This window comes from Rhinopithecus roxellana, chromosome 13, assembly GCF_007565055.1.
Source record: "Rhinopithecus roxellana isolate Shanxi Qingling chromosome 13, ASM756505v1, whole genome shotgun sequence".
NCBI lineage: Eukaryota > Metazoa > Chordata > Mammalia > Primates > Cercopithecidae > Rhinopithecus > Rhinopithecus roxellana.
The window spans coordinates 69,981,688-70,006,937 of NC_044561.1; the positions used below are offsets into that span (position 1 = coordinate 69,981,688).

General features: G+C 62.6%; 3 protein-coding genes across 17 annotated transcripts in view; 1 reads left to right on the plus strand and 2 right to left on the minus strand.

The window, feature by feature from the left end:
* Positions 1-5: 5 nt before the first annotated feature.
* ARFRP1 (ADP ribosylation factor related protein 1) lies at positions 6-9,316 on the plus strand. 6 transcript variants are annotated; one of them, XM_030914483.1, is made up of 9 exons: positions 20-147; positions 626-719; positions 872-970; positions 1,231-1,318; positions 1,547-1,629; positions 6,522-6,603; positions 6,830-6,900; positions 8,058-8,158; positions 8,229-9,316. In XM_030914483.1, exons 3-9 carry the CDS (start codon positions 878-880, stop codon positions 8,314-8,316), a joined length of 606 nt encoding a protein of 201 aa, XP_030770343.1. In that variant the 5' UTR covers positions 20-147; positions 626-719; positions 872-877; the 3' UTR covers positions 8,317-9,316. The 6 variants fall into 6 exon arrangements, 5 of the variants coding, with proteins under 5 accessions (XP_010363540.1, XP_010363541.1, XP_030770343.1 ...); XM_010365240.2 differs by having other exon boundaries at positions 26-147; positions 877-970; XM_010365238.2 differs by lacking the exon at positions 626-719 and having other exon boundaries at positions 6-147; positions 877-970.
* A 764-nt stretch (positions 9,317-10,080) lies between these two features.
* TNFRSF6B (TNF receptor superfamily member 6b) lies at positions 10,081-12,467 on the minus strand. The gene is made up of 3 exons (XM_010365232.2): positions 11,550-12,467; positions 11,219-11,413; positions 10,081-10,483 (listed from the first exon to the last, which is right to left on the minus strand). The coding sequence occupies exons 1-3, from the start codon at positions 11,971-11,973 to the stop codon at positions 10,200-10,202; spliced, it is 903 nt and encodes a 300-aa protein (XP_010363534.1). The 5' UTR covers positions 11,974-12,467; the 3' UTR covers positions 10,081-10,199.
* Positions 12,468-12,499: 32 nt separating this feature from the next.
* The window catches only part of RTEL1 (regulator of telomere elongation helicase 1), a 35,570-nt gene continuing 22,819 nt past the window's right edge, over positions 12,500-25,250 (minus strand). For 6 of the 10 annotated variants that reach the window (XM_030914468.1, XM_010365233.2, XM_030914473.1 and 3 more), the window contains 21 exons: positions 22,954-23,028; positions 22,757-22,838; positions 20,894-21,026; positions 20,594-20,707; positions 20,462-20,502; positions 20,256-20,341; positions 20,043-20,120; positions 19,512-19,589; positions 18,987-19,133; positions 18,773-18,888; positions 18,428-18,551; positions 18,193-18,343; positions 17,658-17,800; positions 16,468-16,563; positions 15,333-15,531; positions 15,074-15,214; positions 14,225-14,341; positions 13,712-13,945; positions 13,466-13,621; positions 13,038-13,360; positions 12,500-12,933 (listed from right to left, as the gene is read on the minus strand). In XM_030914468.1, coding sequence (XP_030770328.1) covers positions 12,853-12,933; positions 13,038-13,360; positions 13,466-13,621; positions 13,712-13,945; positions 14,225-14,341; positions 15,074-15,214; positions 15,333-15,531; positions 16,468-16,563; positions 17,658-17,800; positions 18,193-18,343; positions 18,428-18,551; positions 18,773-18,888; positions 18,987-19,133; positions 19,512-19,589; positions 20,043-20,120; positions 20,256-20,341; positions 20,462-20,502; positions 20,594-20,707; positions 20,894-21,026; positions 22,757-22,838; positions 22,954-23,028 — 2,715 coding nt within the window. In that variant the 3' untranslated portion in view covers positions 12,500-12,852. Of the gene's footprint in view, positions 12,934-13,037; positions 13,361-13,465; positions 13,622-13,711; positions 13,946-14,224; positions 14,383-15,073; positions 15,215-15,332; positions 15,532-16,467; positions 16,564-17,657; positions 17,801-18,192; positions 18,344-18,427; positions 18,552-18,772; positions 18,889-18,986; positions 19,134-19,511; positions 19,590-20,042; positions 20,121-20,255; positions 20,342-20,461; positions 20,503-20,593; positions 20,708-20,893; positions 21,027-22,756; positions 22,839-22,953; positions 23,029-25,250 lie in introns of those variants that run through there. The other 4 variants (XM_030914471.1, XM_030914472.1, XM_030914474.1 and 1 more) reach the window with 4 other exon arrangements.

Sequence of the window (25,250 nt, forward strand, 5' to 3'; positions counted from 1 at the left end):
AGCGGAGCGCGGAGGTCGCCGGGAAGCGTTTCAGCTCCTTCCCTAAGGCCGGCTCTCGTCCCGTCAGGCGCCGCGCGGGGTTAGCGCGAGGTCAGCGGAGGTCCGCGGGGGTCAGCAGCGGCGGCTCCGAGGTCGCGGCGGTCGCAGGTAGGCCGCAGGCTATGCGGTGGGGCGCGAGGCCCGAGGGGCGGCCCAGAGCTCGGGGTGGGACGCAGGTGTGACAGGAACCAGCTTTAGCTGCTTGTCGGCGAGCCTCCAACCTGGTGGCTGCGGCATGGGGCGGCCGTAGCCAGGGTCCCCGACGCGGGTTCTTCCTCCGCAAGAGTCGTTCCCTGCCCGCCGCGCGCCGCCTCCGGGAGCAGCCGGGCCGCTGCTCACCCGCCCTGTAGTCCGCTCCCCGCGGGCCGTCCCCGTTTTAAGAAATGGGTTGATGGGGCGTCCCGGGGAGCTCCTGGGGAGCGCGCCGGCGGCTCGCTGCTCCCGGGTGGGGCGCGGGGGCCCAGGCGGGGTGCAGCGAGTGTGTTCCCCGTTCCGCGCGCGTGAAGCGTGGGAGCGAAACCTCGGGGGAGGGCGGGAGCGCAGCGGAGCTCACCGTGAACACCCGGCTGGGTGGTCCCGCGAGCAGGGGAGGGACCGGAGCCGCTGTGGATTCGGAAAGATCGCAGTCATTGCTGTGAGCGGAAGGACGGAGTGGCGGCCGGCCTGGGAGGAGTTACGGGGTGAGGTGGAAGGGGGACGAGAGTCGGGAATGGCCCCCAGGCTCTCGTCCTGAGCGGCCGGCTGGGCGTGGGGCGCCACTGACCCCCGTGGAGAAGCCCGGGGCAGGGGAGGTGCGTTCTGGCTGCACACTGACCTATGTCGGGGGGCCCAGGGCAGGATGTACACGCTGCTGTCGGGCTTGTACAAGTACATGTTTCAGAAGGACGAGTACTGCATCCTGATCCTGGGCCTGGACAATGCTGGGAAGACGGTGAGTGCCCACTACCTTGCCCGCACCTTTCCCACGGCTGGGTGGCCCCCGCTTCGGTTTTGTGCTGTCAGCTGCATGTTCACTACCCAGATGGAATCCAAATTTCACCTGAGACGACAGGATTGTCACCACCAGTTTCCTGAAGAGCAGAGTGTTGCTTTGTTTCTGTTTTTCTCTCTTAAGGAACAGGCCTGAGTAAGGATATTTGGGAAGCCAGTGTAGCCCCTACTTGATGTGTCTGCCTCTCCCTCTCTCCTCAGACCTTCCTGGAGCAGTCAAAAACCCGGTTTAACAAGAACTACAAGGGAATGAGTCTATCCAAAATCACCACCACCGTGGGTCTAAACAGTAAGGGGTCTAAACAGTAAGGGGTCTAAATAGCAGGCTGTGGGTTTGGGGCCTTGAGGATGCCGTGACGTTCACAGTCCAGCTGGCCCGTGGCCACAGCCCTGTCAGTCCCCTTTCAAGTCTCATTTGAGTGGCACCAGCATGGTTTGCTCCATCCCCGGGGAGAGCTGGGACTGGGTGTGTCGAGAACCAAGGTCACGAGCCTTGCCTGTTTCCTCCTCTCCCCAGTTGGCACTGTGGATGTGGGAAAGGCTCGGCTCATGTTCTGGGACTTAGGAGGGCAGGAAGAGCTGCAGTCTTTGTGGGACAAGGTAAGACTCCCTGGTCAGGACCACCCCCCCCCCAGCCCTTCAGTGCCATTTCTTTCCAGAGGGCACCCTTTGGGTCCTTCTTCAGCATCTTTTTTTTTTTTTTTTTTTTTTTTGAGACGGAGTCTCGCTCTCACCTAGGCTGGAGCTCAGTGGCACGATCTCGGCTCACTGCAAGCTCCGCCTCCTGGGTTCATGCCATTCTCCTGCCTCAGCCTCCCGAGTAGCTGGGACCACAGGCGCCCGCCACCACGCCCGGCTAGTTTTTTGTATTTTTTTAGTAGAGACGGGGTTTCATCATGTTAGCCAGGATGGTCTCGATCTCCTGACCTCGTGATCTGCCCGTCTCGGCCTCCCAAAGTGCTGGGATTACAGGCTTGAGCCACATCGCCCGGCCATTTTTTGTATTTTTAGTAGAGATGGGGTTTCACTGTGTTAGCCAGGACGGTCTCGATCTCCTGACCTCGTGATCCGCCCACCTCGGCCTCCCAAAGTGCTGGGATTACAGGCGTGAGCCACCGTGCCCGGCCTAGCAACTTTCATTACCCACTTTGTCCCTGGGGGTTTCTCTCTGGTCCCGTCCCAGGTTCCCGAGTGGCTCCCTGGTTTGTCCCAGCCGAACCCTTAGCTAAAGTTGCCCCAAAAGTGATGGTAGGGGAGTTGCCTACTTGGGAGTTCCCTGTGATGGGGCCACTGGAGATTCCAAGGAAAGAATCACTAAACGCCAAGGCGATCAGATCAGAGCATGTATTAGGGAACTTGTTGACAAAGTGGGGCATCCTCAGGTCAGGGCACACGTTAGGGGAACCTGTTGACAGAGTGCGGCATCCTCAGGTGACCAGCAAAGGGAAGGGTGTGCTCACTGGTCGTGCCTGAAGCTGGGGGAGCAGGGTGTGGCGTTTAAACGAGAATTTAAGGAATTGGGTTCAGGGCTGGGGCTAATTTCTTTCAATGTTTTGAAGCCTGAACATTATGTTAACAACCTAAACATCTTACAAGTGTCTGGGAATGTTCAAACCCTGGCTTGGGTTTGAGCCTAAGGGAAACCTCGTTGGCCAGGTCAGAGAGGTCAGGGCAGTCTGTTTCTTTCTCAGTCAGGACAAGAAAAAGTGTGGGGACCCGGGGGCCCTGCACTCCCCCAAAGTGAGTGCCTCCTTTCAGCTTAGAGATCTTGCTGCTCACCACCAGGACACAGAAATGGCAAAGACCAGCCAGATGTGAGGAAGGCACGACGGCTGCCTCTCCCCGATGGGGTTACCTCAGTTCTACGACAGGGTTACCTCAGTTCTGCGACGGGGTTACCTCAGTTCTACGACGGGGTTACCTCAGTTCTAGCTTAACATTCGTTCTTCCGTGGTCACCGGAAGACTCCTCAGGGTCCCGCAGCAGCGGTCTCCTCGTTTGACGCGGGTTTTGGGCTTTTCTGAGATCCCAGTGTGGTGCCCCCCCCCCCCCCACTACAGTTTCTCTCCTTCTCAGCCTGGGTCAGGCACTGAGTCCAGCACTGAGCAGGGCAGAGCCTGTGGCTTCCTGGGGCTCCCTGCCCTAGGCTGGCACAGTGGGTGTGGGGCGGCCCCAGTGCCTTGGCTGCCCTGATGCTTGCCAGCCGCCAGCGCTAGAGTTGAGTGCCCAGGTCCTGATCTCCTTTTTGATCCCAGTTCCCCTTTCCTAGGCCCCACCGAAGTGTCCCCTCCTGCCGTGACTTCTAGCCAAGAGGGCATTTCTCCCATGGCCAAGTGATCTCTGATAGATCCTGGAGGACCAGTGTAGTCAGATGGGACAAGCTGAGTCAGAGCCTGGGTCTGGTGCCCAGCGTGCTGGGGAGGGACACAGATGATGATGATCTTGTCACAGGCTGGTGTCTCAGGCACAGATGCCGAGACAGGTTGAGGTACAGGATGCATATTGGGGGTCGGCATCAGGAAGGCAGCGAGAATGGGAGAGGAGAGGTCGGTTCAGGCAGCAGGATCTGCGGAGCTGTGGTTGGCCCAGCAGGGAGCCCTGGAGGAGAACTGGCTGTGCTGTGCCATGTGGGGCCAGGCTGGCCGGGACTTCACACCACAGCCTGGTGGGTCCCCAGTGTGGGCTGCCCTGGGCAGGTGTGACCTGGCAGCATGGCTCTTTGCAGCCAGAGTGGGTCCCACAGAAACCAAAACGAGGCCATCCGCTGGTACAGTGTTCTCCAACATGAAGCAGGAATACCGTGGGGCCACAGACGCCTGTACTGGCCGCAGCCACAGCCTTGCATGGACCCACACTTCCACGTTGGAGAGGGGTTCCTCCAAGGTCCCGAGGGTCTCTCTTAAGGGGAAACTGGAAGAGGGAGACTTAAGGGGGCCACTATAGCTCATCCTTGCTGCTGGTCTTAGGGCTGCATTCTTCCTTGACTGTCCCCCCAATTCACTACCGCTTCTGCTGGGGTGTGATTTCCTGGTAGTCTGAGCCCTTCTCCAGACGCCACCTTGGTGGGGCCAGTGGCTCTCTGGGTCCCCAGCTGTGGGATGGCAGCCCCGTCTCCTGCCCACCAGGGTCTCCTAGATATGAGGTGCATTTCGTGCCCATGAGGCAGCTGTGGCTCATCGTTCAGCGTGTCAGCTGAGTATGTGCTGCTTTAGTGGCTGGGACTCCTGACCCTGCTGAGCCCAGAGCTGGGAGGATCAGCAGCAGAGACCCCCCTGGGAGGGACCGGAAGGGAGGCCTCTGCTCCCACCCCGGTTCCTGTATCCTACATCCTTGTGCAGAGCGAAAGGGCTATCATTGGGAATTGGCCTCGTCCTGGGGCTGGACCCTGGGTCGGCATGCACGGGTCCTTTTTTTTTTTTTTTTTGAGACAGAGTCTGGTTGTGTTGCCCAGGCTGGAGTGCAGTGGCCGGATCTCAGCTCACTGCAAGCTCCGCCTCCCGGGTTTACCCCATTCTCCTGCCTCAGCCTCCCGAGTAACTGGGATTACAGGCACCCGCCACCTCGGCCGGCTAGTTTTTTGTATTTTTTAGTAGAGACGGGGTTTCACCGTGTTAGCCAGGATGGTCTCGATCTCCTGACCTCGTGAACCGCCCGTCTCGGCCTCCCAAAGTGCTGGGGATTATAGGCTTGAGCCACTGTGCCCGGCAGCTTCTGGGTTCTTTGCTGTGACACTAGTCTCTCAGGCTGGCTGGCACTTGGCAGTTGGGGAGCTCCCTTTGCTGCTGGGGAGAAAAACTCAGACCCACAGTCCCTCTGATTGCTCCACTGGGGTCAGCTGGCCAGCCAGGAGCCATGCTTGGACATTTTCCTCTTTCCCCTCATTGTGGGGTACCACACAATGACCACTGCTGTGACGCCTCCACTGGGGCGTGGGGCTCTAGGTCCTGCCTGCACTCAGCCCTGAGGTGCCACTCCCGTCTCACTGCAGCCCTGCTGGGCTGTGCACCTTGTGCCTGGTAGGTGTGATGGGTGGCTCTGACCACGTGGTCCCATGGTCCAGGACCCGGTTGCACATGAACCTTCTGCCACCCTGTTCAGAAGCCCCGGGGGCCATGTGGGGATTCTCTCACTGGGCTTGCTGCAGCCTCCACAGAGCCGGCCCTCCTGCCACAGAGGTCTCCGCCTCAGGGTCCGCCTGCTCCTGGGTGTCAGCAGCAGACAGTCTCCACACTGCAGGCTCCCCTGTGGGGCTGGTGGTCTGGGTGTGGCACCTGCCTGTAGGCCAGAGAAGTTCCTGGGGGTGTGGGGGGGCCTCGCTGCCTGCAGAACCCTGGAGGATGCCTGGCTTTGGGCTTCTTTCTCCACTGTGAGAAGTGCAGGTGCACAAGCTTGTCTGGCACTGGGATGGGGTTGCCTGGTACTCCCTGCTCGGACACCCTAAGGATTTTGGAGAGTTGGGTGGTGCCTCCTGACTTCTCGCGCTCTCAGGGGTGTGTGTGTCTTAACACACTGACCACCAGCTTGTCCGACCTGGTCAGCATCCAGTTCCAGGTCTCTGAGACCTCATGCCCAGGCAGGAGAGCTGGCACAGCCTGGAGGCAAAGTGGCAAATGTGAGCTGTTGTCTGCTCCACGTGGACACGGAGTTTCCTGTATTCTTTTCTGATGGGGATAGAGGTACACTCATCTGGTCCGGGGCTCGGCACTCATACCCAAGGCCACAGGGTCTGTGCCCTGTCTTGACCAGCAGTGTCGCCAGTGAGCCCAGGACTGACCAGCACAGCCTGCAAAGTCTGAGCTCAGTGACTCTGGCCCTGTCCTGGCAGGGAGGGCTCGCTTTGTAGATGGCACTGGTCAGTCTTGTCATCCGCATGGCCACAATCCCTCCCCGCACGAGGTGCTGGCACAGAGCCCCACAGGTGTACTCCCTCGACAGGCCAGGCTGTGGTCTGTGTTCCTCAAGCCCCCAAACCCTATGTTTTTTTTGAGATAGGGTCTCTCATTCTCACCCAGGCTGGAGCACAGTGGCATGATCAGAGCTCACTACAGCCTCAACCTCCCAGGCTCAAGCCATTCTCCCACCTCAGCCTCCCAAGTAGCTAGACTATAGGCGTGCATTACCATAAGCTTTTGTAGAGACAAAGTCTCACTACATTGCCCAGGTTGGCTGTGAACTCCTGGGCTCAGGGGATCCTCCTGCTTCTGCCCCGCAAAGTGTTGGGATAATTGTGAGCTACCATGCCTGGCCCAATCCCTGTCTTTCACCTTTTTCTCTGGCCACCATCAGGCCAAAGGTTGCAGGCAGGTTCTTAGGAACAGTGCCTGGGGACACCTCCACCAGATTTCCCCAGAACCCCGGAATGCATCCCAGAAGGGTCTTGCAAGTGGGAGCTGCTCTCTTGCCCCTTCCTCATGTGAGCCCCCCACAGTGGCCATGACAGGCCTGGCCCTTGGCATGGTGGGGACTGAGCCCCATCTCCTGCTTCCTCCCAGTATTATGCGGAGTGTCACGGCGTCATCTACGTCATTGACTCCACCGATGAGGAGAGGCTGGCCGAGTCCAAGCAGGCATTCGGTGAGTGTGGCCTGGCTGTTCTGGGAGGGGTGGATGGTGAGTGGGGGCAGATCCAGCTTGGGCAGCTCTGTACCTGGGGCTGGCTCAGTGTCTGGTCAGAAGTGCTCCTGCCTCGTGGGCAATGCGGGGGCAGAGGGAGCAGCTGTCAGCGTCCATGCCTGTGGGCCCCAGGGCAGTCAGAGGCAGGAGGCTGGGTGTGAGGCACTGCCTCTCCTGCCCTCCCCAGAGAAGGTGGTGACCAGCGAGGCGCTGTGCGGTGTCCCCATCTTGGTGCTGGCCAACAAGCAGGATGTGGAGGTGAGCCCCACCCCTGTCTCCTGCAGCAGCTTCCTAAGTCCCCAGACTCCCCCATAGCAAGGGGAGCAGTATGTGCACCCAGACACCCCAGGCCCAGTGACCACCTGGGGGCACAGAGCCATTCTCAAGGCCCGCCCTGCCCCCGGCAGCTTCCCAAGCCTGGTTCCTCTCCGGACCTGCTGCTGCCAGCCCTGGAGGTTCTCCCACCTCGGGGCAGACGCCCAGTAGGCCTCTTCCTGCCACGCAGGGCACCTCTCCCCTGAAGGGCGGCCGTGTCTCAGGAGCGTATGACTGAGCTGTGCCGAAACCCAGATGAAACTCAAGAGCTCAAAGAAGTGATGCTGGGGCCCTGGTGGGAGTCAGCTGACCCTCACTTGTTCCTGCTACCCTTGGAGGTAGCATCTGTGCCAGCCCCACCCCCAGGGCAGCCCCTCAAGACCTCTCTGAGGTACTGCTGTCCCCTGGAGCACTGGCCACACTGAATTCTTGCTGTCCTCTTGGAGTGGCTTTCACAGAAGCAGTGCGGCGTCCAGAGGGCCAGGGTGAATCTTTACTGCCCGCCTTCTCTGGGGTGGCTCTCTTGCCCCCAGCCTGTAGGGCTGGCCTCCCCCACAATCTCAGCCGACAAGAGGGCCACCTGGTATGGGGAGGGGTCTCCCCTCAGAGGAAAAAGGAGGGGAGGCTGCTCTTTTGAGGACTGGACAGGTGGTTGTGAGCAGAAGTCACCATGATTGCAGACTGCCCCCATCACTGACGCAGGGCTTCCCCCTCCCTCATCCCTGGCCATGTGGGCCCAACGCAGGGCTCCCACCCCTCCGTTACTCCCAGCCGTGTGGGCCCCTGGGACCTGCCTCCACCACTGCCCAGGAGGCCTCAACCCTCGGTGCCTCATGGTGTCCCCCGGGAAGGGGATGGGGGTGGACTCCTTGGAGCGGTGTGGACGTCTACCGTTTGTCCCAGGCACTACCAGCCACGTTCAGCCTTGGGGTGAGCACAGGGTCCTCACCGCTGTGGCCTCTGGGGGAGACACTGGGACCCTCGTGGAGCTCTGCCTGTTCTCCTGGGTGAAGGGCATACGCCCTTCTGAGAGTCCCGGGCCCACAGGCAGGACAGGGCCCTGACGTGGGGGCTGCTCCTCATGGCCTTGCCTCCCCTAGACGTGCCTCTCAATCCCTGACATCAAGACGGCCTTCAGTGACTGCACCAGCAAGATCGGCAGGCGGGATTGCCTGACCCAGGCCTGCTCGGCCCTCACGGGGTGAGTGGAGCTGCACCTGCAGGGGCTTTGGGGACCCAGGCCGGCCCCCTCACACCCCCTGTCTTCACAGCAAAGGGGTGCGCGAGGGCATCGAGTGGATGGTGAAGTGTGTCGTGCGGAACGTGCACCGGCCGCCGCGGCAGAGGGACATCACGTAGGCGTGGCCGCGCTGCCGTCAGGACGGCTGGTCCCCTGGTGCTGGAGGAGTGGCCTGTTGGCTCACATGCTGCTGATCTGGGGGGTGGGTTTGCTTTGCTTTGGGGTGCTTCCATTTCCTTTGTTTTCTCGAAGACAAACTTTCCTCTACGTCTGGAAAAGTGTAGGCATCCGGAGGTTTTGGAGGGGAGTCTGGCCGCCCGGCTGGCGCCCTCTGGCGGCAGCCTTTCCATGGGGCACGGTGGTGGCCTTTCTGGGCCCTGTCTGGGGGGGTCTGAGGGAGACTTGGTTGGGAATTGGGGCTCCAGTGCTCAGGCTGGCTTGGACTGCCTGGGGACAACCCTGTGGGGCCTTTGGGAGATTCCGTGGCTGCATGTCCACCCCATCAAGGAGGAGGCCAGTCCGCCATGGCTGCCCTCTGGCTTGTGCCCTGTGACCCTGGAGGTGGTCTGGGGCTGATCTTGCCTTGAGGAAGACCCAGGCCATGTCCCCAAAGGCCAGCGGGGGCCCTGGATTCTGATGCAGCCACGGGACAGAGCCGAGGAGGCCTGGGAGGGAAGACATACACTCCACACCTGGGCCTGGCTTTGCCTCATCCTAATCCCCTGGGAGGGAGCTGACCGATGCAAAAAAGCCGAGGGGGCCTCTGCTGGGAGTGGCTGTTTTTGTGCCCCAGCCCTGCAAGTTGGGGAGTGTTTGTGGGGGTCCAGAGCCCTCTCCCAGCCAGGAGAGAACCTCCTGGAGGAGTTCTCTGGGGGACCCTGTGTCAGTGCTGTGCTGGGCCTGAGTCCCCTGCTTGGGAGTGAGGCTGATCCTGGGGCCCTCCCTGCACACCCCCCACTGGGCCTGCCGAGGGCTCTGTTCTTCCTCAGTCTGGCTGTGGGCAGGAGCCGCCTGCCCAGTGCTGCCTAGGGTGAGTGCAAAATAAAGACGGCAAGTGTGGCTCTGTCCATCCCTTCCCTCCTGGAGGGCCGAGGCTTGGCTCCTGGCTGTTGGATACGGTGACGGTGGCACGGGGCTGGTGGGCAGGTGAGGGGCTCCCCAGGTGGGTCTGGAGCCTGGAGAGTCCAGACACTCCCTTCCTGCGGATGTGGGAAGGACGTGGGGGGCCTAGGAGGAGCTGCTGGGAAGGGCCATGAGTCAGGGTGGGGGTGGCGCGGCAGCTGCGGGGCTGTGACTCACGGGAGTCGGGCCCTGGAAGTCCCCGTGGCGTCTCCAGGGGACCCTGTGTGTGTTTTGCAGGTTGGTTCCCAGGACCTAGGGGGCGGGGCCTCTAGCCACGGGAAACTGGCCACGCAGGGGAGTGTGGCCGGGGCAGGCCCCCAGTTGCTCTGGATGCATCTGAAGGCTTCAGAGCCTGCCCCAAAGGGGAAAAGCTGCACTTCCCAGGAAGCATGGGAGGCCTGGAGGAGGTCTTGGCAGGTCTCCTCTTGGGAAATCCCCTGTGAGTTGGGAGTGGGAGGAATTCAAAAGAGGGGGTTAGTGTGGGGCCCTGGCGACTGGGGCTGGCCTGAGCCCCGTCCTGTTCTTCAAGCAATGGTACCCTCCCAGGCCTTGACCCTCCCTGAGCTTCGGGGCCCCCGCCACATGCCACAGCCAACGGGAGGGTAGAGGAGGCACTCCCACTGATCCTCCCTGGGAGGGTCTGAGGTAGGGGAAGCCCCGGGCAATAGTTCTGATGGCGGCCTGAGGGATCTGGGCACACCAGGCGGCTCAGGTGTCCCCGGCTGCCCTCCCAGCAGCTGTGCAACTACAACCAGTTTTACGAAAAGGCTTTATAAAAAAGCTTTAAGAAACTTCATTTCTTCTATTAAAAAAAGGCCGCTTTTAGTGCAAGAGGGGTGCTAAGGATGTAGAATAAATAAGGGGGGCGAGGGGGCTGGGATCAGTGCCCAGGGAGGAAGTGCTCACGGACGCTCCGCTCCAGCCCGGGCATCCTGGCCACGCGCAGTGCCTGCAGCAGCCGCGCCAGAAGTGCCCCGTCCTGTGCCTCCAGGAGCTCCGTGAGCCGCTGATGCAGCTTCAGCCGCAAGGCTGCGCGGCCTGCCCTTGGTGTTGGACCCCAGCCCCCTGGGGCCTCAAGGGCCTGCAGCAGCCGCTGCAACCTCTTGATGGAGATATCCTGGAAAGCCACGAAGTCGATGACGGCACGCTTGCACTCCTCAGTTCCTGCAGTGGGTGGGGAGGCAGCGGTCCCCTCATTTCACCCGCAGATACTGGTGGGGGCCTGCTGGGTACCCTGTTTTCTGGGCCTCACCCAGGGGGTTTGCAGGAGAAAGAAATCCCTGTACAGTGAGCCGTGCTGAAGAGGGCAGTGCAAGGGTGGGGACTGGAGATGGGGCAGGAGCCTTCCGTCAGCATGGTGGAGCAAAGGCGTGGGGGCAGGAATGGCCACTCGGAGCTTGGCTGGGAGAGGCAAGGGGGCCCAGGCAGGGTCTTAGGGCTCCTGGGCCACTGGAAGGGACTGGTTGGGACCTGCAGATGGACCGAACCTGACTTGGTAACTGTGACTTCTCAGTGGCTAACATTGGGCCTCGGTTTCCCCATGTCAGAGGAGCCAGCCACCTTCCTCTCGGCAGTTAGGAGAGTTAACATCGGGCCTCGATTTCCCCATGTCACAGGAGGCAGCCACCTTCCGCTTGGACAGTTAGGAGAGTGCTGCCCACCTTTCCAAGGCTCCCCAGGGGAGGCTCTGCCCTGGCTCGGATCCTAATCCTCAGCCACCCCTGAGGGGGCAGACTTGGTGGGGATCTAGAGGAGGGACCCCTGACCCCTCAAATCCACTGTGGCCCCTTCCCCAAGGCCAGCTGGCATGCCTCAGGCTAGATGCACGTGCAGGGGCTGGAGTGAGGGCACAAATGGGCCTGGCCTGCAGCGTGCTGCCCCCTCAGTCCTCTGGCTCACCTGGTAACCTGGTGCTGAGGGGGAAGGCAGTGCAGCTGGTGCACAGGGCGTCGTGGGAGGAAGAGCCTGGCACGTTGAGGGCCAGGCCCAGGGCCGTGCAGTTACGGTGGGGCTGGCACTGCTCTGAGTTGGAGCTGCTGGCTGAGAAGGTGCCTGGGGGGCATGGCTGGCACTGCGTGTTCTGGCTGGGGGTGCCTGCAGCCGGGAGGGAAGAACAGGGTCAGGGGAACTGGTGTCCTAGCTCAGGGTGCAAGCCTGGGACCAGCAACCTGACCCCTGCCACACCTCCGACCACCACTCCTGGGGGCCCCTCCCCTTGCCCAGCTCTCACCCAGGGCCATCACGCCGGTGCCAGGTGGACACGATGCATGCTCCAGGCAGAAACCAGCGTGTGCGAAGAAGCCGGTGCGGCAGCGGCAGGCGCGGTTGTGGGTGGCGTGGCAAGGCCGTGCCTCCTCCTCGCGCTCCCCGCAGAGGACGTTGCAGTAGCGGCAGCGCTCCAGGTAGTTCCAGAACTGTGTGTAGTGGCGCGGGGGACATGGGCCACACATTGTGGGGCTTTCTCGGCGGCAGGGCCGCTGCACAAAGGTGCCTGGGGGGCACTGGGCACACACCAGCCACTCCCCTGTCTCTGTGTCCCGCCAGGGGTAAGTGGGTGCCTCTGTTGCTCCACACACGGCCGGCACCAGCAGCAGGGTGGGCAGCGCCCACACGAGGCACGGCAGCAGCAGGCCCGGCCCCTCCAGCGCCCTCATGGTCCTTGCTGGAGCAGGGAGAGCGTGGCTCAGCGCGGACACCGGATCCTGCTGTGCCTGACCAACATGCCGCCGCCTCTGCCCTCAGTCCGCCTGTGGAGGGACTGCCCAATCCCCAAGCCCGTCCTGCTGCCGCCGTATATGGGCAGGGAGAGGGCTGGGCCAGCCTCACCACGCCCCATGGGAACTCCTCCCTCCCCAGGCAGCCCCCCTCACCCACCTGGTACCATCCCTCCCCAGAGCTCAGTCCAAGGGTGGTTCTGTGAGGGGCCCCTCACCAGCCAGGGAACCCAGGGAACCGCCCTCCTCAGCACCTGGGGCAGCTCCTGACCCAGCAACCAGCCCAGGCAGCTGATGTATTGGTGGATCTCCCCCCCAGTTGCAGCTTGGCTGCAGCAGTGAGGATGAAGGCAGGGCTGAGCCCACTGTGGAGGAAGTAGTGTCACAAGGCAGGCTACGAGGGGCCTGTGCCAACTCCCTGTCTCTCCTCAACTCCCACCACCAAGCCCAGGCCACGAAGACACCGTCCGGGGCACTGTCAGCACTTTTATTAGAGAATCCTGTGAAAAGTGATGAAAAGTGGACACATGCCACGGGGGTCTCCTCCTTCCTGGTGAGGGGCTCAGCTGGGATGCCCCTGTGGCACCACTCACAGGCAGGAGCCAGGGAAGTTCTGGGGAAGCACTTTCCCAGAGACCCACCCCAGACCCCAACGTAGCTCAGGGCTTCTCAGAGGGAGGCCCAGATCCGGTCCCAGCGCAGTGCGTCAGGCAGGCAGGCATGGGCTGGCCTATTCTGTTCGGTGGTTCCTTGGCCCACCAGAGCTGGACAAGCAGGTGATCAAGCCACGTCAGGTGTGCTGAGGGCCACTGTGGGCACTCACTGGGGCTCTGGCCAGAAGACCTGCGTGACGCTCTGCTTCCTGGAGGCGGTGTGGCAGGATGGGCACGTCCTAGAGGCCTGTGAGACAACCGGCCCACTGGACACACCTGCCAGGTGTTGCCACCAGCCCACCACCTGGGGCTACACCCAGCAGGAACTGTAGTGGCCAGGCACCAACCAACCTGAAGGTGCCGTTGCCAACAGGCCTGGCAGCGCTGGAAGTCACAGACAGGGCACTGGAAGGGCACCACATCCTCCGCCCCACAGCCCTGGCACACACAGCCTGCTGAGAGGGGCCCGCTCGGAGCTCCCGCAGCCTGCTGCCCAGCGAGGTCTCTCCCATGAGGCTCACCCCACTCAGATGCTGCAGGCCCGTGGGGAGGTCCTGGGGACTGGCTGGGCCCTGCAGCCTCACCGCCCGCCCCCACAGTCCCTGCTGGCCTCTGTCTAAGGAAGGTTGAGATCTTGCTCTGGGTCTTTCCCGGCTTCTCGGACCGTGAGGGGCCTGGAGACGGAGACTGAGTCTGAGGGGAGCCTGGGGCTTTGCTGCTCCCTCCCAGGGCTGTGTGCGGTTGGGGCGCTGTCAGGAGCAGCCAGGCCAGCACCCTACCTGGTTGGGGAGCCCCGTGGGGGAGCACAGCAGGCCTGGCAAGACCCTCCTCCTGGGGTCCTGGTGGCTCCATGCCCGGGTAGGGTCGGCCGGTCAGGTCTGTGCATGTCTGTGAGAAGCGCTGCTTGTGGTGTGGACGCACAAACATGCTGAACCCTGCAGGGAGCTTCACTCAGACCCGGCACGGCCCCCATCCTGCCCCCTGCCCCCACCCCACTGGCTGCTTCCCACGCCCAGGCCACTTGCTCTGCAGCAGGGGGAAGTCCTCCGGCTTTGCAGTGGTCAGGGCGGCCAGCACAGCCAGCACCTTGTCGAGGTCATCGTCTTGCTTGTAGGCTGTCAGCGCTGCCAAGAGCTGGCTACAGCCTGCAGACCCCAGGGCCCTGCGGGCATCTGCCAGGTAGGCGCTCACGGCGCGCTGGCCCTGCTTCCCTGCTCTGGGCGCTCTGGACCCCTGCTGTGGGTGGCTGCCAGGGTCTCCTGGTGTGGGAGTAGCATGGCTCAGAGTGGCACTGGGGTGGAGGGCTAAGAGTCCCACCACCCTGCCTGCCCTTCCTCCCACAAACTCCTGGAGAGCTGCTCAGGACAACTACGGGGTACAGAACCAGGAGCAGCCCCCACCAGGAGATGGCTCCCCACAGGGGCAGCTCCACTGGCACCTCCGGTTCAAAGGCTCAGGCAACACTCAAGTGTTAGCCTCATCAAGCCACTGAGGAACCCACCAAGTCGCAGGCTGCACACAGTTCAGGACTCAGCTACCTGTGGGGGGTGGCCTGGGTGACAGGTGGGGCTTGCCCTGGTTCAGGTGCTCTCGGGGGTCCAGTTGCTGGGCTGCAGCCTTGGACACGGTCAGCTTGGGATCCGGCGCTGTCCTTCCTGATGAAGAGATGCAGAGCCACAAAGCTGGTCCCGAGCACCTGGAAAGTTCCCCGGGGGAGGGGGAAGGGCTGGCTGGGGAGGCCAGGCCTCACCCACCTCAGAGCAGGGTGGGAAAACCCAGGCAGGCACACACCCAGGTGCCAGGGGCAGCAGAGGAGACACCAACTGCTGGATGGGGGCTGGAACAGTGGCGGGCAGGCTGAAGCCCTGCTCAGGAGGTCAGAGCCCCAGGGTGGGTACCAAGCCCAGAAGGGGTCTGGGGTCTTCCCAACAGGTCAGGTTCCCCGCTGGGTGAACCCTGCACTGATGGAACTCTATGGGGGCTGTTGGTTAACAAGCACGAACACAGACACTCCCACCTCTGGAGGCTTGGACTCCACCCCAGGCAAAGGCAGAAGTAGGGAGTACGGGAGGACAGGGGTCTAGGGGTCTAGGACCCTGGCGTGTGCAGTGGACTCCCCAGGGCTGTGCATGGGGGGCAGGGGACACGTGCGGCAGCTGGACAGGGCTGTGCGTAGGGGTCAGGGGCTGTGGGAAGGGCAGGGCCCTGCATGGAGTTGCACAGGGTCTCCCCAACAAGTGATACTGCTGCTGGTGGTGGGGGGTGGCCCCCATCACTCCCGTATGGGAACAGAGAGGCAGGGCCTCAGGGATACCCACCCCAACCAGCCCAGGACTCCAGTGCCTTCCACGGAGGAGTCTGAGGGTCCCACCCAAGGCCCCATTTACCAGTGGGGTCCAGGGCTGGCTGCGCCCGCTGCCTTCGGGGAATGCTGTGCTCAGGCCGATAGCCGCAGCCCCGTCCTGTCAGCTGGATACAGACCTCCTCAAACTGCTGCTTGTGGTGAGGCCGCACAAACTGGTAGAAGCCTGTAGAGGAAGGGGTGTCTGTCCCCATCTGCCCCCTTTTCTCTAGAGAACAGAGACAACTTGGACCCAGATGACCCCCACCCACACACAGCGGCAGCACTGCCCTCAGGATGGGCACCTTGGAGCAGGCTGTGCTTCTTGGGGTCCTCAGCAAAGAGGGGGCCAAGACAGGCGGCCAGGGCGGCGAAGTCATCGGAACCCTTGTAGTCCTGCAGGGCCTGGGTGAAGGTGGCGAAGTTGGCTTGGCTCAGTTCCTGCTTCACAGCCACCATGAAGAGCTTGGCCCTGTCCGTCTGTGCGCCAGCCACGGGCTCCTCCTGCAGGACACAGGCCCGAGGCTCCATCAGGGCCAGCCTCATCATCTCGTCCCTGGGGCTGCAGAACCTTCCTTGGAGCATTGAGTGTTCCCTGGGACAGTGATTGCTGAGGGGGAGCTGCTGCCTGAGAAACTGGTTGGCTGGATGGACACGGAGGTGCTGCAGGAAGAAAGCTGCGGGGCCGGGCCTGTCTGGGTCACACGGTGAGAGGCTGGCAGGGAACCGAGGGCAGCGAATGGGCAAAGGGTAGACTGGTTCTCCCTCAAGCTGGGGGTCCTGCAGGGCCCGTCTCTCTCCTTCTCCCTAAAGCCCCCGCCCCACAGCAGATGCAGCTGAGGCTCCCAGGATGGCAGCTCCCAGGGAGGGGCTCCCCAACAAGCAGTGCCCATCTCTCCACACACCCCAGACCAACACGGAAACGTGGAAACCAAGGCAGGGCAGCCCAGGCCCCCCCCACCCAGGCCCTCAACAGCCCAGGCCCCTCGGCAGCCGCCCACTTCCTGATGGCACCAGCCCTGCCTGGGCACCACCCAGTTCTTCCCAGAAGCCAAGGGACATGGACAAAGGCTGCCACACTCGGGGCTTTCCAGCAGGCAGGGGGCTTCCTGGCTCCGACTATACTCGGTTCTTTCATCCAAGGCTGGGAATGGGCTGCCCCCCTCGCAGGAGGCAGGTGCACGTCCACACTTGAGGGAAATGCCAGGGCCAAACCCAGTGCTGCAGCCCCCAAACCAAGCCTGTCCAAGGGTGGGGCCTGATCCCAGCTGCCCTTGAGCCCCTGGGCCGACAGCATCACAGCCGCCCTGGACATCAGCTCCCAGAGGTAACTTCCCTGGTCCCATCGGGCCCACATCCCAACTTGGCTGGGGGCACCCAGGGCCAGGTTCCCACACGTGTCTATGGTGGTCGGCACAGATGCAGGGACAGCTCACGCACCAGGTGGCTGACCAGCCGGATCTTCTTCCTCCCTCCTCGCGGCTCCTCTGCCAGCCTCTTCTCAGACAGGAGGGACAGGGTGGAGCAGCTGTGGGCCTGAGGAGGACACAGCTGTGGCTCCAACCACACACTCCAGGGCGCCAAAGCACCTGGGCCCACAGGGAAGATGGCCCCAAGGAGCCCTGAGCAGTAGCCAAGACGAAGGTCGGGGGATGGGGCATGGCACACCCTGGTGACAGTCCCACAACTTGGTCCTGTCCAAGTCACGCCAGCGGCTCATGAGGCTCACAGGTGGTGACACGTAAGAGCAGATCCAGGAAGGACAGTCCGACCACAGCGAGGGGCTGGCAGGAAGGGGACACAGGTGCCTGGTGCCTGTACCAGGGGCTCACTCCAGGAGCCTGAAGGGCAGGGACAGGCAGCAAGAGGGGAATGGCTCCCAGCAGGAAGCAGGGAGAAAGCTTCGGGTTAGGGCCGGGCGCGGTGGCTCAAGCCTGTAATCCCAGCACTTTGGGAGGCCGAGACGGGCGGATCACGAGGTCAGGAGATCGAGATCATCCTGGCTAACACGGTGAAACCCTCGTCTCTACTAAAAAAATACAAAAAACTAGCCGGGCGAGGTGGCGGGCGCCTGTAGTCCCAGCTACTCGGGAGGCGGAGGCAGGAGAATGGCGTAAGCCTGGGAGGCGGAGCTTGCAGTGAGCTGAGATCCAGCCACAGCACTCCAGCCTGGGCCACAGAGCAAGACTCCATCTCAAAAAAAAAAAAAAAAAAGCTTCAGCTTGGCCCGAGAAATTATGGGCTTCTGGGGCAAAAGGCCCCAAGGAAGAAGGAACTTGGGTCCCAACCGCAGCACATTCCTGGAGAAAGGCCAGCCTCAGGCACAGCCAGGGGCAGGGGCACCCGATCTTGAGTGCCCTGAGCCAAGCTGACCTGCCAGAGAATCAAAGTGATGTGGGGGCATCCGCTGAGGGCCAGGGCATGCACCACCTGGGAACCAGCAGCCTGTGGGTGAGGCGAAGTGGAAGGCACACACAGCCAGGCAGCCAGGATCCCTCACCTGCCTGCCCGCCCGACAGGTAGGGGATTTACAGGGGTGTGTGGGGAGGTGCCTGAAGTCAGATGGGCGGGGTGGGGTTGGCCTCAGGAGACAGAGAGTCTGTGTCCATCCCAAGGCCCTGGAACTGTACCTGCTCCTCGCCAGGGCCCCCGGCCCGCTGTTCGCTGTGCTCCAGGGCAGCCAGCAGCCCCCTGGGCCCCGGCCGGGCAGGAACTGGCTCCTGCTCATACTCCACACACAGGCTACACTCGGGGTCCCCGGCAGCTGGTGATCCTGCAGAGTACCCGAGTGTGCAGTGAAGCCCACCGCGGGGCCCCAGCTGGGGGTCCCTGCCTGTGACGAAGCCCCTCCTGAGGGAGGGTCCCAGCATTTGGGGGCCCCTGCCTGTGGGTGTCCTCCCTGCTATGAGGGGGAGTCCCAGCCTTGGGGGGCGTCTTTGCCTGAGGCGTTCTCTGCCTGTAGGGGAGGGTTCCAGCCCGTGGGGACCCCACCCTAGGAGGGAGACACAGCCTTTGCAGGTGAGAGGAGCAGTGCATAAAGCCAGGTGAGCCGCCTACTCCCTGGGCGCCTGGTGCCGCCCGCCCCACTGCTTGCCCCACATGGCCCGCCCCAGTCCGCCCGCCCCGCCCACCCCACACTGCGTGTCCCGCACTGGCCATCTGCACCTGAGGACCTCTGCTTCAGGCTGGGGACATGCAGGTCCAGACTCTTAGCTTTCCTGGTGGAGAGGAGGGGGTCAGGCGACTTGTCCTCCCTGACAGCATCTTCTCCTTCACGCAAACTGGGTGCTGCAGCCCGGGGGGCCGGTGCTGGCATCTGCAGAACCACTGGGGGTGGGTGGGTCCATTTCTGGCTCCTCTGGGGACAACACCCTCATCCCCTCCCTGGGCAGAAACTCACAGTTCGCTCGGCAACACGGAAGAACTGGGCCACGTCTCGGATGACGTGGCCGAAGTTGTCGTACACCCTGACGTGGGGACGCACCCAGGAGGGCAGCTGGGCTCTGGCATCAGCAAAGGCGAACCTGGGGGGTGGCCACAGCCCTGCTGCCCTGCCCACAGCCGCTTCAGGGGTTCAGTTCACCCAAGTGAAGACCCTCATCTGCCGCAGGGGCCTCAGGCTGACCCCGAGTCGCCAGAGAGGCTCTGGGGGAGACGGTGCCTCATGTGGGGAAGGAGAGTCCAGGGACCCAGTGGGATGTGGGCGTGTCCCCTGGCGCCACACCTGCCCCCGGACTGCACGCACCTGTGGTCACAGAGGAAGACAGCCCCGTAGTCCTGGCGGTGCCGGATCACTCGCCCAATGGCCTGGTTCACCGCCCTGGACGCCTGCTGCCGGTACCACTCCTGCCCAGAGAGGAACTGGAGGGCGAGGGGGCTCAGTCACAGGGGCTCCCTTGGTCACAGGGGGGCTCAGTCGCCAGACTGCCTTACCCCAGCCCCGCCCTGCTGTAACTCACCTGGCCCCCAGCCCCACCCTGGCCCCTCATCTCGTCCAGGAACTGCATCTTGAGGACAACCCGGGGGTCCATGCGGGGGGGGTACGGGAGGCCCGTGACGATCACACCACGGCCATTTGTGTCTGAGAAGTCCAGCCCCTCACTGGCCTAGGGGACACACCAGGGAGCTGCCTGGGGCCATGGGGGCTCCTCTCCCCTGGGTGCCCCCATACCCAGCCCAGCCACCTTCCGAGGCTCCAACCCCACCCAGGGGTGGGAGGAAGCCCCATCTATGGGTCAGGACCCCACTTGGGGTCCACAGCTCCCAGATGCCACCTCCAACTCTCGTGGCCAGGAACCTCCTGCATCCTGCCTGCCCCTGACCCAGAGCAGGGCACGCTCCCAGCAGGGCCACCAGTGCTTTGCTCTTGTGGGACCCAAGGAGGGGACCAGGCAGCCCCCAGGGCCCAGAGTCAGCTGGGGAGCCATGAGCACCCACCAGGGAACAGGCAACCGGGTCAGGACAGAGGGCCCCAGAGAGCTCACCTTGCCCCGGCATACCGCCAGGAAGGTGGCGCCAGTGGACCCTGGGGCAGCGACCCTTGCGTAGTAAGCACTGATGGTCTGGAAGGAAAGTTGGTCAGGCTCAGCCTGAAGCCCACCCCGGCCCCTTCTTCCCCCATGAGGGAGACCCAGATCTCATCCTCCAAGATGAAGGATTGTCCTAGCCAGGAAGGCCAACCGGGTTCTGGAAACTTCTTCCTGGCATGGATCCCAGGCTGATCCCGCGCCTGCTCAGTGCTTCCCAGAAAACACGGGGAATCCCAGGGCCAGGGTGGCCGCCGGCTATAGCTACTCAGACAGGAGGACCACTGTCACCACACCCTGCCCGGTGCTGGGGGCTTTGTAAGATAAAAGGCAACACTCAGGGCCAGGAAGGAAACACAGGAGCCCTGAAGAGGCAGCTGGGAGCCGCCAGAGCCCGTGGTCAGGGCCGGTGGTCAGCCTCGAGGAAGCTGTGAGGGGCGGGGGAGGCACGAGGGGGCAGCAGACCCAGAGCCCCAGCGAAGTGCTGACCTCGGAGAAGCTGCCTTTGCTCCTGGGCTCCACAAACAGCGGCTTCAGTGCCTCCATCTTCCTGGCCAAGTCGCGGGCCTGTGGGAGGAAGAGGCAGGGACATGGCAGCCCTGGTTAGGCCGCTGATCCGACGAGGGCAGGAGCTGTGGCCACTGCCTGCTTCGTGCTCCAGCCCTGCCCTCACCCACCCCACCCAGGACACGGGAGACATACCCGCCAGAACTGCAGGCTCTTCTCCATGACAGGATAAGAAGGGAAGAAGATCAACAGCCCGTAGGGAACCACGCGGGCGATGTTGCCTGGAAGTGCAGGGGCTGGGGTCAAGGCCGGGCGGGGCGTCTGCAGGGGTCCCTACCAGCTCTTGGGGGTAGGGGTCCAGGATCCAGGATGGGCACAGCTGGGGTGTGCAGGGCACTTACCCAGAGCCTTCCCCAGGGAGGACAAGCACTCCTCAGAAAACCTGCACAGAGCCGAGAGGCCACTGCTCAGGGCCTCAGGGCTCAGTATTCCCCGACCTCGCACCCCAGCAGGGCCCAGGGACAGGCCCTTACCGTCTGTCAAATGCAGAGCTCAACTGGGCTCCATCGGGACCTCTGGGGACGACCCCCACCCAGATCTGGTGCTTGTCGATGATGTGTGGGTTCTCCAGGCAGACCGGGAAAGGGCTGAGCGTGGCCGGAGGGACAGACAGTGGGGAAGGACACCAGCGCCCCTTTAGCCCTCGAGGCCCGAGACCCCCAGTGAGGCCCAAGACCCCCAGCACCCCGGCTCATGGGGACCCCCAGCACTCCCATCCCACTAACGTCACAGGCGTCACCAGTGCTTAGGCCCCTGGCAGGGGTGGCCCGTACATCTGCATCTCCAGGGCAAAGGAGGACACCGGGGCCAGTGTGCCGCTGGTAAGGATGAGGGAGCGGACGCCCTGGCGGACCAGCTCGCGCATGCTGTGGCCGGGACTGAAGCACCAGTAGCTCAACACCTTCCCTGTGGGGTGGAGGGAGCGGGGGACACGGTGTGAGGACAGGACTGAGGGCCTGACCGCCTGCCTCTCTGCCCATCACCCTCTCACCCACTGGCATCAAGCAAGTGAGCGGACCGCAGCCACCCAGGCCCAGCATGCAGAAGTCAGAACAAAGGAGGCTGCCCTGAGTGTGAGCGCAGTCTGCCAGCTGGGGTCCCCTCTGGGGGACTGGGGGTCCTGGGAGTAGGAGGCAGACCCCAGGCAGATGCTGGGGACACCTCCAGAGAGGTCAGCCCACTCCAACCCTAAACTTCTGCAGAAACTGTGACATGCGGCTCAGGGCAAGAAGCTCATCCCGCCAAGAGCGCATGGGAAGCGCGCGCCAGCGTCCCGACGTTCCATGGACGCGCAGAAGAGGAAGTGCGAGTTCCCCACTCCGCCTGGAAGCCTCTGAGTGGCGTCAGCAGCGAACAGGGCACTGGTTCCAAGGAAGTTCCTAGAAGTGCTGGACAGACTGAGCGCAGCGGCCGCAGCCTGGGGAGGAGACTGAACCTGGGCACTGGCCACCAGGAATTCAACACGCTGTGACTCGGGGTCAGCAGGGACAAGGCGCCTCGCCTAGCAAAGGTCACGCCGCTTCCTGGGGCTGAGTGTGCCCTGCAACGGGGGAACTTCCCCGACCTCCACCTCCAGGACCCCATTTCCTACAGACGCCCAACGCAGGGAGTGGCTGCGTCTCAGAAGTCAAGTGACGTCAGAGGTCAATGGAACAAAGAGATTCCAGGCCCTCAGGATCTGTGCACCAGCTGCTCAGGCACGCGCCGCCTTCCACAACCCCAACTGCCTGAGGGGCACTGGTCTCCCCCCAGGACGGACACTTCCTGCTGGGAGAGGCCTCGCCACCGAGCAGGGGTCAAGCCGCGCAACCCTGACGCCCTCCCAGCCCTCCCCTTCCAGCTCGGCCAGGCAGACCAACCACAGCAACCACGCGGGGGCTGCTCCAGCCAGGGCCACGTCGTGCCACCGCGGGCCGGACAGCAGCTGAGAAAGAACGTTCCAGAGAGGGACGAACCAAGCCCAGAGGCAAGGCCCCACTGGAGCCCAAGAATGGGCAGCAGCTCCCACAGCTGCCGCCATGAAGCCCCGCCTTGGACACCACATGGCCGGGTGGGGCCGGACACACTCCAAGAACCACAGGACTCTGGACAGGGAGCCAAGGGCCCACTCACAGGCCCCACCCACACAGGCCCCCGGCAGCACCTCCTCAAAGCCACCACAGAGCACAGGAAGCCAACAAGGCATGTGGGGGACGCCTCGGGGCTGAGCGCACCAGGGGCTTTGGACAGCAGGGCCAGTCGGGTCCCCTTCAGACGTGACCCTGAGGTTTGGCCCGGCCAGGTGCTGGGTGGAGGCAGCAGGGAAAGCTGTGCCTCACCGTGGGGCTCCGTGCTGACGGCCTTGGCCTAAACCCGCGTGTCCCAGCAGAAAGGCCTGGCTGGGCTGTGGCTCTGCCGCCACCAACCAGGTGACTCTGGGCAGGTCCCGGTGCCATCAGGCCCTCTGCCGTGTCTCTCAGTAACTCCAGCCTTCAGAGGGACAGCGAGGAGAACGCTCTGGATTGGCCTGGACGTGGAGAAGGTGGCCAGGCCCGGGGCGCAGGAGAACCACGGCTGGCCGTGTGCCTAGCCTGTGGCATGCTGGTGCTCAGCACCACACCCGGGCGGGCAAGGAGAGTGTGGGCCCAGGTCCGTACCTCGCTTTCTGGCTGCAGTGGTGCTCCAGGCATCAGACCGCTGAGCCGTCCTCCGGTGACCAACATCAGGATGGATGTGCACCTGGAGGGGACAGGACCAGGAGTGTAGAGACCCCGCCCATGTCCTGGGGGCAGCCCCTGACCTTTCAGGACCGCAGAACCCCCAGCCCCACCTGCCTCCTGGAGGTGGCCCCTACCTTATAGGACTGTAAGGCCCCCAGCCCTGCCGAGGAACCACGGCTGCCCTCGGAGGGGTCCACACTAAACACAATCTGAAAGGCAGAAGAAGTGCAGTCCCGTGAGGAGCCTGAGGCTAGAGCCCGGAGCCCTGGAGGCCACCTGACCTTCTGCGGCATCAGCCCCACACACGGAAGGTCACAGGACACCCAGGGGTCATCGGTTCACCGGCCCCTGCCATCATGCAGCCCCAGGCCGACGGACAGGAGCTGGCACCTGCCTGACCCTTTCTCCTCCCTGGAGGGACCCCCGGTGAGCTCTCTGTCCCTCTACGCAGGCCATCTCCGTGCACTGGAACTGCAGCAGCCCGAGGGGCCTCTCCTCCCACCAACTGGCCCAGCCCTCCTCTCTGTGCCCCTAAGGGTCCCAAATTAATCTAGAAATTCAACATGGCCTAGTGCAGTGGCTCACGCCTGTAATCCCAGCACTCCGGGAGGCCAAGAGGAGCGGATCGCCCGAACCCAGGAGTTCGAGACCAGCCTGGGCGACGTGGTGCAACCCCAGGGTCTCCGCCAAAAAAACACAAAAACTAGCCGGGCGTGGTGGCCCATGCCGTGGTTCCAGTTAACTGGGGGGGCTGAGCTGAGCCGGGCGTGGTGGCCTGTGCCGTGGTCCCAGCTACCTGGGGGAATGAGCTGAGCCAGGCGTGGTGGCCCGTGCCTGTGGTCCCAGCTACCTGGGGGGCTGAGCTGAGAGGATCCCCTGAGCCCAGGAGGTTGAGGCTGCAGTGAGCTGTGATGGTCCCACTGCACTCCAGACTGGGCAACAGAGAGACACTGACTCAAAAACACAGGAATTCCACACATTCCAGTCAAAATCACAGCAAGATTTTTAAAGGAAGCAGACAGGCTGACTCCAACATGCATCATGGAGAAAACATCAGGGCAGGTTTAAAAAGAACAAGAGGCCAGGCACGGTGGCTCACACCTGTAATCCCAGCACTATGGGAGGGAGAGGCGAGAGGATCACCTGAGATCAGGAGCTCGAGACCAGCCTGGCCAACACGGCAAAACCCCGTCTCTACTAAAAATACGAAAATTAGCTGGGCGTGGTGGCAGGCGCCTGTAATCCCAGCTACTCAGGAGGCTGAGGCAGGAGAATCATTTGAACCCAGGAGGCGGAGGTTACAGTGAGCTGAGATCGCACCACTGCACTCCACTCTGGGCGACGAGCGAAACTCCGTCTCAAAAACAAACAAAAAAAGAAATTGGTTCTGGCCGACACCAGAACTTACGACAAAACCACCATGAACAAAACCGTGAGGAAAACAGTGTGGCAGGTGCCCAGCGGAGTCGGGAGAAGCCGAGCCACTCGGTCAGCACACGGAACCACCGGTGTGGCGTGCTGGGAAAAATCCAGATAGAGTCTGCCTTTCACACTCCCACAGGTGACGCCGGAAGGCGCGAAGGCCCCAACACAAAGCTCCGCTACCCTACAGTGCAGTTTGGAGAACACACAAGACCCAGTTTAGCATCTTGGTCGGAAGGCACAAGCTCAGGACAAAAATCTGTTGACAAGGAAACATCTGTTCACCAAACCTGTCATGAAAATGGAAAAAATGACCAGCACGAGACCAGGAGAGAATACGTTGGCACGTGTTCCTCAGATCTTACAGAGAACCCTGCAAATCAACGGGAAAGGGACGATGCCTGCACTAGGAAAAGAGCGCGTGATGACCATTCTGGAAAAAGAGCTGAAAATGGCCAGAACAGGAACGCGAAGCCCCCAGCGGGCTCAGCAGAGCGGCCACGTCAGCCAAGCCGCTGTCAGAGCCCTGGAGACGGATGAAGCCAGACTTGAGGGAGTTCTTCTGGGAACATCAAGAAGCCGGAATGTTCACAGAAATGCAGAGAAGCTGAACTAGAGAACACCGGGGGGCAGACACCACGGCTGGGACACAGATTGGCAGCGTGCGTGGACTGGGCATGTGTGCACGTGCCTGGGTATGCACAGAAGGAGAGAGAAACTTCCTTCCATTCCTTCCCAGCCATTTTCACTGTCAAGACAGCTAAATACAGGGCCGTGCATTTTACCAAAGCATTTGGCCCACGGGGATGGAAGCAGCAGGACAAATTCACCGCCGACACCAGTGGCTGCCATGAGCGGGGCTGAGGCTGCCTCAGGACACAGCGTCCCTCAAAAAGCCCTCTGCTGGGCAGGCCTGGACGCTCTTCCCTGTCATCCCAGCACTTTGGGAGGCCAAGGTGGGCAGACTGCCTGAGCCCAGGACTTTGAGACCAGCCTGGGCAACATGGCA